At 38.8% G+C, this 13528-nt stretch overlaps 1 protein-coding gene across 2 annotated transcripts in view; it reads right to left on the reverse strand.

Moving 5' to 3' along the window:
- The window catches only part of NELL1 (neural EGFL like 1), a 755205-nt gene that overhangs the window by 185525 nt on the left and 556152 nt on the right, over window positions 1–13528 (reverse strand). For both annotated transcript variants that reach the window (XM_090263151.1, XM_090263150.1), the window contains one exon: window positions 2146–2241. In XM_090263151.1, coding sequence (XP_090119277.1) covers window positions 2146–2241 — 96 coding nt within the window. The remainder of the gene's footprint in view (window positions 1–2145; window positions 2242–13528) is intronic.

The following is a 13528-nucleotide window of genomic DNA, read 5'->3' on the forward strand; positions in this document are numbered from 1 at the left end:
TTATAATGTAAAAAGCATAAGAACATTAGAGTAGAGGGTCTGGTTAAATATCACGATAATATAATAATAACTGGTTTATAACAAGCAATCTGAGGTGCTTGGTGAAAGTGTATGTTCATGGACCCTCCCTCAGATATTCTGCTTTACCAGGTCTGAGGTGATGTCCCAGGAATCTGGATTTCAACAGGAAGTCCATGTATTACCTTGAGAAACATGCAAGGATTTATAATGCAGACTTTGTGGAATGTAACTTGAATTTTATTCTCAATTCTAATATTGACTGTGGCATTGCAGAATTTACTGAACTCGGCTAAGCTTTATTTTTCCATATACAAAGTAGGAGCAATAGTATTTATCTTTTAAAAAATCTACTCTTAATATTAAAATATGCATTTAAAAGACCTGATACATAATTAATACATAGTACATGGTTTAACGTTATGGGTAGTATCCATCATCATCAACACTATCATCTTCACCATTCTGTCCCCATTAATTCCTGTATATTCATTGCAGGGAAACGTAGCAGTGCTAGAGGAAATAATGAGAAACCTTTAGATGTTTTTTCTTTTTTCACTTTAAAAAACCTAATTAAAATCAAATGCACTGCAATACTAAGTTACCATTAAGTTTCTTTGCTTTTGGCAAGAACGCTCCAGTTCCATGTGGTAATTCTCCTGCTGCTCAGAGTCTGTCCTTGGCTTTTTAATGTCTTTTTTAAGGACAAACCAATTAATTTGCATTTAATAAATGTAATTTGATTCATTGATGATATCACAAAATATGGAAACAACAGTGCACATATTGTTTGTTGACTCCCTTGTTGAATATTTTGCATAGTTAAATTCTGACATTTTTTTGAAAGGATTGGTTGCCTTAAAAATAAATATACAGGCAGTGCAGTGCAATCATAGAGCAAATTGGGGTATAATAAAAAGAATCATTTAAAAATATATATTATATAAATTCAGAAACCTTTAAACATGAGGGAAAGGAAACCAGAGCTTTGCTTAGATATTTGGCATTAAAGACTTCCTCTCCCTAACTGAATAATAGGGATAATGAATACATCATCATATTTCCATATTTTTATGCTGCACTATGAGAAGTGTCAAGTGTGATATTCCAGACTCAGAAAAACACAATACAAAATATTCAATTTTACACAGCAAAGATCTCTAGGTAGCAATGATATATGTATATATATTGGCACACTGGCACTGAAGGTCAATTTAATTTACACTCAAGTGGGGTATGTCTCCAATTAATAAGAACATTGCTTTCAACAAACAGCACCAAGTGTAAACACTAAATTTACTGCAAATAGAAAGATGCACATAATGGAATCTTACAAATACTAATTGGCTTACATTATCAGGACCAGGAATGATAATGTTCCTAATAAACCAACATTAGAACACATCCCAGGCACACCAATAAACCTGCTGCTGCAGTTAGTGAATGTGCTTTTAAACAAGGAGCATGTGGTTCTAATTTAGATTCTGTTGACACAGCATATTGTTGTAACTTCAACAGTCCTGCATGCTGCTACGCCCAATAGCTGATAACTGGGGCAGGTCAGTTCGTCAGGCTTTATCACCAATTAACACTAAAAAGACACATTTCAAGCTATTAAGAAAGACGCAACCTTGCTATATTAGAAATGTTGAAAAGAGAGCAAATGAAGCTCTATTTTCAGAGGGAGGATGCCAATTATGAAGTAATCAAATGTATCCACTTTGGGGAGCTACGTCCCCCCAGTGGAACATAATGTATCAGGTCAACCCACAATACTATATAGAACAGTGATTTTCAACCATTTCTATCTCATGGCACACATAACCTAATTACTAACATTTTGTAGCACACCAAAAAATATATTTTTTGCTGATGTGACAAAAAATGTATAATTTTGATTCATTCACATCAGACAGCTATTGTTGTTTTGGCTGTTGTCTTTTTTTTTTTTTTTTTCACACTCTAAGTGAAAAGAGGTCAGTGTCCTTGACTAAATAGTCAGGTATTGGTCATGTTCTAAAAATTCTTGCGGCATACAGGTTGAAAAATCTCTGTCCTAGAGAAAGAGCTTCCATTCTCTCTGAAACTTTCTCCCCATCCCTGCCCCCTCAAAAGGGCTAAGGTTACCTTTCTCGCAGTGGCTTCCCGTGAATCCTGAAGGACAGACACATTTGTTGGGTGCCACGCATGTTCCACCATACCTGCATCCCTCTTCGCAGAATGCTGTTGCAAAAGAATGGGGAATTGCCATTAGATAATGTGGGAATAAGAAAACTTATGCTGAACAGTATGTACATTGAGACAATTCTTTCTTCGTTGCACAGGGAGTACATAGCTGTGTTGACATACTTAAAAGTTTGGGGACATAAAACAAAGTAAATGTAATAATACTTCACTGGTGTACATGAGATCAATTGAAATAATGGGGTAAAATATTTAGCACTGAGCTGAAATGTGCTAAATGGTAGCTAGTATAAGCAGCTATTACTGTTACTATTGTTACCATTATTGACACATTTGAAATCAAATAGGATAAATTGAGTAACCAGAAAGGATAGGACTGGGACGAAGGCAAAGACATTTTGAATTCTATTTTGTAACGACATTTTTCTTTAAACATCTTATTACAATAAAAATATTTCTGTTATTCTTATAAGGTTTGATAGGATACAATTTTTGATAACTTAATAAATTCAACTAACCACGAATTTTTGAATATTTAAGATGTTTCCAATATTTATGTAATAAAATCGAAGCCTTATCAGTATAGCTAGAATGTTTACACCCCAAATTATTTCTTTAGGGAGAATGCCTCCATGTGAAAATACAGTTTTTTAGAGAGTGTGGAGTTTATTAAGCCTTTTGATAAGCATTGCAAATTTATCCCAACTCCTTCCCAGTGAGACACTGCTAGCAGCCTTCACAGACTGGGTTAACTCCCCTCACTACACACCCACATAGCATAGCTCCATGCACCTCTTCTTGGCAGTATCAATTATAATTGTTTATAATGTAATATTGCCTATCATTTCCTGTCTCACCTGTTAGAATTATGAGGCTGATAAGGACAAGTACCATGTTTCTTCTTGCTCTGCATTGTTCCATAACCTTAATATCTGAGTACATAGTAGATGCTCAAAAACTATTTGCCTAATGCCTTCTATTCTGAAGGTTGTTGTGACAGGAACACTCTTCCTCTAACAATTCTACAACACTTCCATCCAGAATAGTTTATTCTGCAACCTTGCTGGATAACCAAGAATTCAGTGTACTAATGCTGCAAAATTTCTCACTAATGAAGATGTTTGCAACTTGTTAACCCAGAGTTTCTTTTATTCACATGAGAGCTATGTGAGAAAATTATTTTATTTATAATTGCAGTTAGAAAATGTCAGCCTTGAAAAATATCATGGTTATATTTTGCCATTATCACATAAATAATATGGGTCTAACTTCAAAAAGTCACGGAACACCTTTAGGTAGTTGAATGATAGTTGAAGAGCACAGAAATTCTCACAATATTTTCATTTTCCACATCATTTCATATCCACTGTATGATTTAACATTTAGTAGCTTGGCAATTAATCATGAGTTCCTTTTGCTCCTGCCAGAGGACATGGTGTATCTTGGTATTTGAATACCATTTTCTCTTTCTAGCACTTAACTACCTTGAATATATGTATATAGCCTTGCCTTGGTATGTTTAACACAAAAACCTTACATATATATAAATATATATATACAAAATCTCTTGTCCCAAAAATCACACCTTTTTGGCTCTGGTGATTGACATTTCAAGTAAGGTATTTAAAGTGCAGCTCCATAAAGTTTATGAGAGAACAGCATTTTTGCAAGCTAAAAATGACATATAAAGTTATTCAGGAAAATCTTAAGTGGCAAGAAAAGAAGACAGGGGTCTGGAAGCAGGAAGTTCAGCGTGGGTTTTTTAGTAGCCTAGTCAAAACACACTTGATCTGGATCTGCATGTGCACACATGCATATGCACACACACACAGATCTGTAGACCTGGTTAGGTGACGCAGTGTTTTTTCCTAATATACGTGTGCTCTCGATTTACTCCGCCCTTAAACAGAAATGATAACAGAAGGTTTCTGAAGAAAGCATGAAATGCCTGTGATATCCTAAGACTATAGAGATGTGCATAATGTTCACGATGTTCTAAGGATGTACGTAATAAAAGGTGTGCTATAAAGACGAAATGAGTTTATATTCATAGATGTATTTTGTTCAATAAAATTGACTATAATGATAGAAAGACCATTATGACTGTGCATCACAGACCAGGAAAGAACTGTCTACCTAATACCCAGACAATGAACCCATCCTATAAGATGTCCAGTTTCACCAAGATGGGTTTCTATGACTTTGTGACCTATGCTTGATTAGTTTCTAGAAAGAGTAGTACTAGCCCTTTTCATGGAACTATCAGAGAGATGTTTTTGTTTTCAATATAAAAATGGTGAAACTGGGGCTCATAAATCGAGTGGCCAATCTAAGGCTACACAGGTAGGAAGGAGCAGAATTAAGATTCAAAGTATTACCTACTCGTTACACATTACAATTCTGGTTTATCTGCAATCTGGTATTCATATAGGTAGGTTTCTCCCTTTTTAAAAAAATAGTTCCATAAGAGCTAAGGAAACTGACTAAAAGTTTTTTTTTAAATGTCCAAATTGTGCAAGCAGCATTAGAGAAGGCAGGTAGGGAGCTGTTCAAGTTCATGCACTTAAAGTCTAATCTCCATTATTGTCTGAGCCTCATCACATCTCACCCCATCTAAGCCTATACTATTTTAAATGGAATTGATCTAAAATAAAGAAGAAATTCATTGCCTACATGAAACTTACATAAAATGCCAAAGCAACTTTGAAAAACACAAAGCCAAAGAAGAAGCATGTCCTTCAAAACTTAAGCTACTACGGAGAAATTAAGAGCAAAGCAAGTTTCCTCTGAATACCTTGTAAAACATCAAAGTACAGTATACTGTTGTAGCCTAGTGTAAAGATTGTGGCTAGATTATTTAATCTGGACACGCTCTTCTTGATCAACTATAAACCTAGCACTTCCAAAAAAAGGAAAAGGACTCTGATACTCTGAGGACCTATAATTCACACAGCATTACTTGGTCAATGGCATAACCAAAACAAGAATCCAAGTCACCACTACATCCCCTTCTAGCTTCTGAGAAGATGGGGAACCACATGGTTAAATCCTGTATGTGTATTTATTAGCTGTATGACCTGCAGTAAATTATTTCACCCCTCTGGACCTAAGTTTCTTCAAGACCAAAACAGTAATGATAATAACACTTCGGGTGGGCAGGTTAAATTCAGGTATGTGACTCAGCCAAAGGTTGAATGGAACCAAAAGTTTCCTTCCTTAAGATCTAGTATGGAATTCACTCATCCACCTCCAAATGCTGGATAATCTGTGAAGAAATACAAATTTGAGGGAAGAGGCAAAGACAGTATGAAGATTAATATGAATTTTTTTTTTTTTAGTCCTTGCCACACTAAGCAGCTTTGTAGAACAGCAGTGCTTTTTAGAGAATGCATCAATTAGTAGCTATACCTGTGTGTATGTATGACCCAGCACAGGGCACTGCCAGTGGAGTGTGACCAGAAACTACGTGTGATTGTTGCTATTTATCACCAGGACTCCACTTTTCAGAAGAACAACACTACTGTGCACCAGTTTCTGTTCCAGATTCCGGAGATGCAGTGAACTAGACAGCAAAGATCCCTGCACTATGGAGCTAATTCTTTAGCAAGGGCTCATTCTCACTCTTTCCTGGACTTGACGATCTCAGCAGTATGAATGTGCTTTGCAATGGAAATTGGCATCGCAGCACCTTTGCAAACTCAGAACAACTCAGGCATCGCGAATATGTTGCTCCTTTGTCAACCACTTCCCAGATTCCGAAGTATGCCCTGAACTGATTATAGATATAAATGAGATTATAAACCTGAGCCTGTCCTCATCGTGCCATTTGTTACTAGCTTATACCCTGGGGATACTTTGGGTTGGGTCAACTCTAAATGGTATGATTTCTATTTTTGAAAGGGCTCTTTTCATTGTACAAGAAAATAAAATCACAAAACTCAAAATGAAGGAAGAGTTAACCCATGGAAAGAATACTTTTTTATAGTCAAAACATCTCAACATGTGAAATGAGACTTGGATGTTCAGGGGAACAAAATGGAAAGGTGGGTTTGCACATGCCAGGCGTGTGGATGCCCAGTATCACTGGCTCGTGCTCAATTTGACAAAAATACCTTTACACTAATAAAAAGTAATAGCCCTTCAAGTTCTAAACACTTTTCAGGATCCTCTCAAAGATTTACTGGCATACATATAGTTTCAAGGGACACCCTGTATCCTGAGAAAATAAGGAAACACATTTCAGCCCCATCTGTTGGAAGGAAATCCAGTTCTTCCATACTGCTTTCCTTGAGGAAGCATTTCCCGAGATCACTTCTGACCTCTCTTTGCCGGCTTTGCTCATTCTGCCCCTGGGGAGGTTGAGGAAATTATTCTACTGATAACTTTGGGGAAAATATATATCATATTGATGCATCTCAGATGGGAAAAGCAAGAGGATGGGCTGGGAAGTGCTATATGATTAGAAAGAGGGAGTAATAACATTTCTTGTTTATTTAGGATACTAAGCTATTAGTTGTGAATTATATCATTAAAATATCAAGGTGTCTAAATAAATAAAAGCTAGTCACCATGGATGGTTATAGGGTGTCATGAACCAAAGATGGTAATTAATTTGATTATGTGCACCTAAAATTCAAAACAGAGAGAGAATATTTAAAGTTTGGTCATGTGTAGCAAAACTCCATGCCCACCTCATTTCTTTCCTGTGAGTGAGCTGCCTTTAGATGGTGTCAGTGTCCCCCACCTCCCTGACGACACATTCTTCCCTGGGACCTGGTGATTCTTCTGTGTTCACTCTTAGCAGACTAGCTGGGTTTACAGATTTCAACTTACGTTTTCCAATCCAGCTCTGTCAATAATAAAAGTGATATCATTACCTCCGTGTTTGCTTTTCAGTTTATTCCTCACCTTGTTTGGAACACAATATTTACCAAAGGTTGTCTCAAATATTTTGGTTGTTACAAGAAGGCGTGTGGGGTCAGGGTGTCACCAGCATTTGGTGGGCAGAGGACAGGCATGTTGCTGAACGTCCTGCAATGCATGGGATGGCCCTGCATAGTAAAGAATTATCTGGTTTAAATGTCAACAGTTTTGAGGTTGAGAAAATCTCTTTCAACTTTACACAATTAAATCTACTGTGTCTCTCCAGGAGCCAAACTGTTATTTTAATCTCTTTCTCCATACCTCCCCCCTGAACAAAGCAGCTTTAAAATATAGAGAAAAGTTGAGAGTGAAAAGCATCTAGAGCAGCAGTTCTCAACCTGTGGGTCGTGACCCCTTTGGGGGTTGAATGACCTTTCACAGGGGTCGCCTAAGACCATCAGAAAACACATATATAATTACATATTGTTTTTGTGATTAATCACTATGCTTTAGTTATGGTTGGGGGTCACCACAACACAAGGAACTGTATTAAAGGGTCGCAGCATTAGGAAGGTTGAGAACCACTGATCTAGATGGTTAGTCTGGTATACAAAACCTGACTCCCAGATGTCTGCAATTACAATTTTTCACATCATCATTCTGGTCTTAAACTCAAAGTGCACTACCTAGTTAAGGATTTAATCAATGGCCCAAAGATTGCCTTCACCCCTTATTACTTACTATATGTGGGTGTATTCATGGCCCTAAGAGCCATTTCCACTCTCCCCTTTACAACAGTAACAAGAATAGTAATGGTAATTCTGTTTATCAAAGACCTATTAAGTGCTGCATGAAAAGAATATTCCATTTCATCCTCACAGTAACTCTGCTTTCGTCATGTTGTCCTCACTGTCAGCAGACAATTGTCTCAAAGGTTGGCTTAGAGAAGTTATATGAGATATCTAAGGTCACTCTGCTAAGTGGCATCCTGGGATTCACACTCAGAGTCCCAACCACATCACTAAGCCATCTCCCTCTAGGGTATGGCCACCTACCATGTGCAGATAATGTGCTAGTTGCTAAGGAGTCTGCAACTAGGCATAAAATTGGCCCCATCCCTAAGAAACTCACAATCGAGTAGCAGGAGGTGGCACGTCCACAAAACCAAGCATAATAAAATGTGACAAATGCTATTGTAGCAGTACGAATAAAGTGCTGAGAGAATAAGGAGAACATGATTAATTGTGCCTGGTGGACTGGGGCAAAGCTTTGCAACAAGGTTGGCATTTGAGTTCAGCTTGGAATAACAAACAGGATTTTTGCCAGGTAGAGAAAAATGGGAGAAGGTTTCATCCCCTGGAAGAGCCCGGAGTAGAGGAAGAAAATGAACAGGTGTTTATAACTAACGTCCAGATTACAGACTGAATGTTAGAGGAGAATGCAGTAAGCCTTGCAGGGAAGCAGGAGAATTCTAGAACCTGTGGACCACCCTCTCCATCTTCCCATCTCTATCCACTTCCTGGATTTGTTAGTTGCCTTAAGGCACAAGAGTGTAATGCCTGAATATCCGCCTTTAGATTTTTCTTTTGTTCTGTCCATTATTCTAGTTAGTTGAAGACAGTGCTTTGCTGACCCTTTTTACTGCACTGAACAGTAAGAAATAACTTTTAAATCAGAAACCCTCATATACACACATAGACATCCAGAAATAAAATATTTACTCTTAGTGTGGGCAAGGCATTCTGAGCTTTTCCATTGTATTGCCTTCCATTGTGTTGTATTGTATTGTTCTGCATTGCACTGTATTCTATGTCATTGATAGAATGAAACTACGACCCAATGACTTGCTTTCCCAACTCACTAGCTCTGCAGTTTAAACTGCGGATTTGTTTCACACATTCTTAATAATTGCCATATTCTTCTAGTCCATAAACTTCTGAGATAGGATAGGGGCACATAGTCACTGTAAATGAATCTTGATGTCTTCAAATTGGGATGTTGTTATTAGTTCAAAAAGGCTGACAAGAAAATGTCTAAAAGGGCTCTTTTCTATGGGTGTAGTTGCAACAAAAACCATGCAGCCTGCAAAGCTGAAATATTGGCTATCTAGGTAGGCCTTTATAGGTAATCTCTGTTACAGAGAATGAACTCGATGGGAGTGGCATGGGTATTTTTGGCCTGTATATGGGCTTCTCTAACTGTGAGACTTTTAAGGAGCAGGGTTATATTTTTTGCAAATTCTTCATTCTTCTATATCCTCTTGAATGCTGGTGATATTAAACCCATATTTGCTGACAGAGTAAATTAATCATATGAAGAAAATAAAAAGTTTGATAAGACAACCTTGTCTATAAAACTATATCATTAAATTTGATATGAGTATATGACATGCAGTTATCAAGTCAATCAGCTTTAAAAATTTATTAAGCATCTACTATATGCCAGACACTAGATACTCTAATAAAATATGATCCCTGCTCTCCAGGATCTTAGAGACTAACTGTGTGGTTCTCCCTAAAGACAATCCTTCCTCGGGGGGACATTTGGTCATATCTGCAGTCATTTTTAGTTGTCGCAACTGTGGCCATGCTACTGGTATCTCTACTGGTGTGTAGAGACCAGGGAGGCTGCTAAACATCCTAAATGCAGAGGACGGTCCCACAGCAAAGAATTATTCAGACCAAAATTCCAACAGTGCCAAAGCTGAGAAAAGATAGACAGCCCTTTACTCAGTCATTCAACAATTAGTTACTGAGCAGCCTCTGTAACAAGGATTACTCTAAGAATCAAGGCTTATGTAGAACAACTACAAATATTCTACTGGGGAGACATGAAATAACAAAATCAAGATATGTGATAAAAAAATAAAAATAAAAGTAAAACAGCAGAGCAGGATGACAGGGTCTGCGTCAATGGGAAGGTTGGGATTAAACAGGGTAACCATGAAAGGCCTCACTGAAAAGGTGGCATCTGAATAAAGACTGAAAGAGGAGAATGAGTGAGGCATGCAGTTATCAAATAGTAGCTCCTTCCAGGCAGAAGTCACAGCAAGCGCCCACCAAGGCCCAGAGAAGTGGAATGTGCAGATCACATAGTGCCTTACAGATCCCAGCAATATGGCCTGCACAAGGTCAAGAGAAGGAAAGGACTGTTTCTGCCTGGATGGTCAAGATTAGCTCCCCAGAAGAGCCAAGATCTGAGCTGAATCAGAAAAATAACCATCAGGCAGATCAGGGCCAAGGATGTTGGAATCATGGGGCAGGAACACCGTGCACAAAGGTACAGAGGCATCGAGTGCTCCTGGGCAGAAGGGACAGTGGCTTCAGCTCTCTGGTAGACATGCTGGGAGGATGAAGGAGCAGTGGCTGGAGATGGTGTCCTACACACGCAGGCTTTGGGCTCTTTCACAGAAGAGCTGCTCTGCCCTGCCTCTCTCACCAGCTACCTGCTGGCCATACAAAGGATTTAGGACTGCTGATGCTGTCAGATTTTTCCACAATTTCAATTTCACCCAGAATAAGAGTGGTGGCTTTTTCCTAAGAAGTCAGAGTCAAAACGTTGACTACAAGTCAGTATTTATGAGGTGAAAATCTCTGCAATTTATAAATGGAAGAATCATATAAAAGAAAGAGCAATTCGATAGGAAATTGCTAAGAACTTGGAAGTGAGGAATATCCGGCTATGATTTCGTGCACCTTGGGAGTGCTAAATCACTATACATTATCCAAATAACCTGGTGCCTAGATAATTCTTCCACACGGAACTCTGTTAGCAGTTAAGAGCATGAGTCTGGTAGCAGAGACCTAGGTTCCAGTCATGATTGTAGCCCTTATTAGCTGAATGATTTTGTCCAGCGTCATCCAGATAGAACATAACTGACATATAATATTGTGTAAGTTTTAGATGTATATATAACAGGTTGACTCGATACATTTATATTTTGCAAAATGACTACCACCATGAGTGATTTTGGAAACTGGCTTCAACTCCTTGAGCATCAAATCCCATATCTGTAAAATCAGTTCAACAAGAGAATCTATGTCATATAAGTGTTACCAGGATTAACTGGGATTGTGCACACAAAGTACTAGGCCTGGTGCTCACACATAGTATGTTCTCGGTATAGGTTAGTTCTTCAATCTGTCAGCCTCGTTCTCTCCAGCTTAATTCACAGAGTGCAGTATTTTCTTCTCAAATATCAAAACCCTTCAAAATCTGCCTTTCCTAACTAGCACACAAATTGATGACAGAATTTGAGTGCTTCTCGAGCCCTGGGATCAAGTGCAAAGAAAATGATGAGAGGTTAAGACAAAAAACGAAGAAGAGGAACAGAGAGGGAGATGGTACTCAGATAACAAAAAGCAAAATTCAGGAATTCAGGTCAGGACTCACTAGGATGTAAAATCTAAGGCAATGGTCAAATTATATCTTTGCAACAAAAACTCTGAAAGCAATTGGAAGTTGGGTGCTCAGCGATTACAGGTGCACTAAGGAATGGAGCTGAAGGTGCTCCCTGTGAACAGCAGTTGAGGAGAAAGCCCGGGTGACACGGTCAGAGGCTTCCTACTGTCCTGCCACATGGGAGAAGCCCATATCTTACCCATGAAGGTCACAGTGTAGACATTATTAGGAAATAAATTTCAGCAAATTCTCCCAGGGAAAAGCATTCTGCGATTTTATATGACCATACGGAATTAGATGCTAAATCTTGAGTGAGTTATGCCTTCAAGCTGCAGTGAGCATAGCTGGGTAACGTCGATGGACTGGAGCTCTGGGGAGGGCTTCGCCATTTCCCATCTCTGTCTTGAAATGTGAGCAGTTTCTCAGACTTGTAATGTATTTCATGCTTTTGTTTAAAAAGTGCTTCCCAGGAATCTTAAAAGGTAATCTGTAATGATATCTTCATTGTTAATGAATTGAGGGGACTAAGAGGGAAGACATTAGGTGACGTGCCCAAGAGACAGTGAATTACAAAGCAGAGACACAGAATTCGAGGGTCTGGGATTCTGACATAGTGTCAGGTGCCTGAGAAGCGAGGCCAACTTCACCCAATGGGAGAAAACTGGAGGTTTTTAAAAAGTGGAGAAGAGAGGAGAGAAAGTAGAAATAATGGATGAGAAAAGCTGAAAGGAGAAAGAGAAGAGGGAAAAGAAAAGAATGACCTTAGCAGTAAGCTCCACTCCCCCCTCTCCCACCACTTCAGTACCTAACACAGACTGACACCCAGACTGTCAGGTGACAGACCCTGAAACATGGGCAAGCTGGATGCAAACCTCAGGGTCACCTTTTTCTAGCTGTGCAACCTCAAGCTAATCTAGAAACATCTGGAAACCTTATTTTTCTCATGACAGAATAGAAAGTACAAACACCACCTTCTTTATATGGTTATGAGAAATAGAGGTTCCTCTAAGTTGAGCACTTAGATCCAGGTGTGCTAAAAAATATTAAGTATTATTGACATCATCATCATCACCATTATTATTAGTATTACTCATATACTTACATACACAGTGGGAGAACCCATTTGGGCAAAAATATACTGACATTGGAAACTGAAGGTAAAAGAAACCCTAACTTTAGGTTAGGTTATTAGGCTGTCATTTGTGTGTGTTTTTTAAGAGGTATTATTTTTTTAAAGTCCATACTTGAAGGTCTAAACCAAGGAATTCAGAGTTAGAATTATTAATTGCCATGTTGCAGAATGCGAAGAATTCCAAAGAGCTCAGCTTGCCAGAGGATTCAAAAATATATATTTGATCTTTCTTTGGCTGCCTTCAAAGTCAAAACTCAGGGTCCTCTTAAGCAAGCGTGTCTGATTAATGGCTGCTTTCATGCTGCCTACACCTGCCGGGCCTTGATCCTTCACCATGGCCCAGTTAGCAGTCTTTCCAGATATTCAGCTATATCTCATCTATTACATGAGCTGCCCTCATTCTTGAGCTAATGTTATTTCTGAAATACCTAAGCTCAAGTCCCTCAAAACATATTTCTAGTCTACAGGCAGCATGGTGGAGGTAAAAGAACACAGCCCCTGGCGTAAGAGAAACCTGGAATAAATCACGAGCTGTGTGACTTTCTGAAAGTTACTCACCTTTTCTGAGCCTCAGCTTGTCCACTGGTGAAATAGAGACCTGAATAGTTCTTCTTCAAGTTGCCATGGAGGTTAAATGACAGGACAAATACGAAAGCAAGAAGCACAGAGCCTGATATATTGCCTCCCTCTCTAGACCTACCCCTTGCCACTTTTCACCAGCACTCTTATCCCACCAGGCACAGTTCTCCAAACATTCTGAGGTTGCTTTTCTAACCATTAGATTAGCCCACATGATACTGTCCATGAAGAAATTAAGCAAGATTGGCGCACGACTTCCTGAGGGTGCTACCAAGGGGTTTTCCTGATGTCCATCTTTCTTCCCAGCTGGGGAGCTGTTCCCCGCTCAGACTCTCAGCTGGAAAGGAATCT

Source organism: Furipterus horrens, unplaced genomic scaffold, assembly GCF_987537825.1.
Source record: "Furipterus horrens unplaced genomic scaffold, mFurHor1.1.pri manual_scaffold_2, whole genome shotgun sequence".
Classification (NCBI taxonomy): domain Eukaryota; kingdom Metazoa; phylum Chordata; class Mammalia; order Chiroptera; family Furipteridae; genus Furipterus; species Furipterus horrens.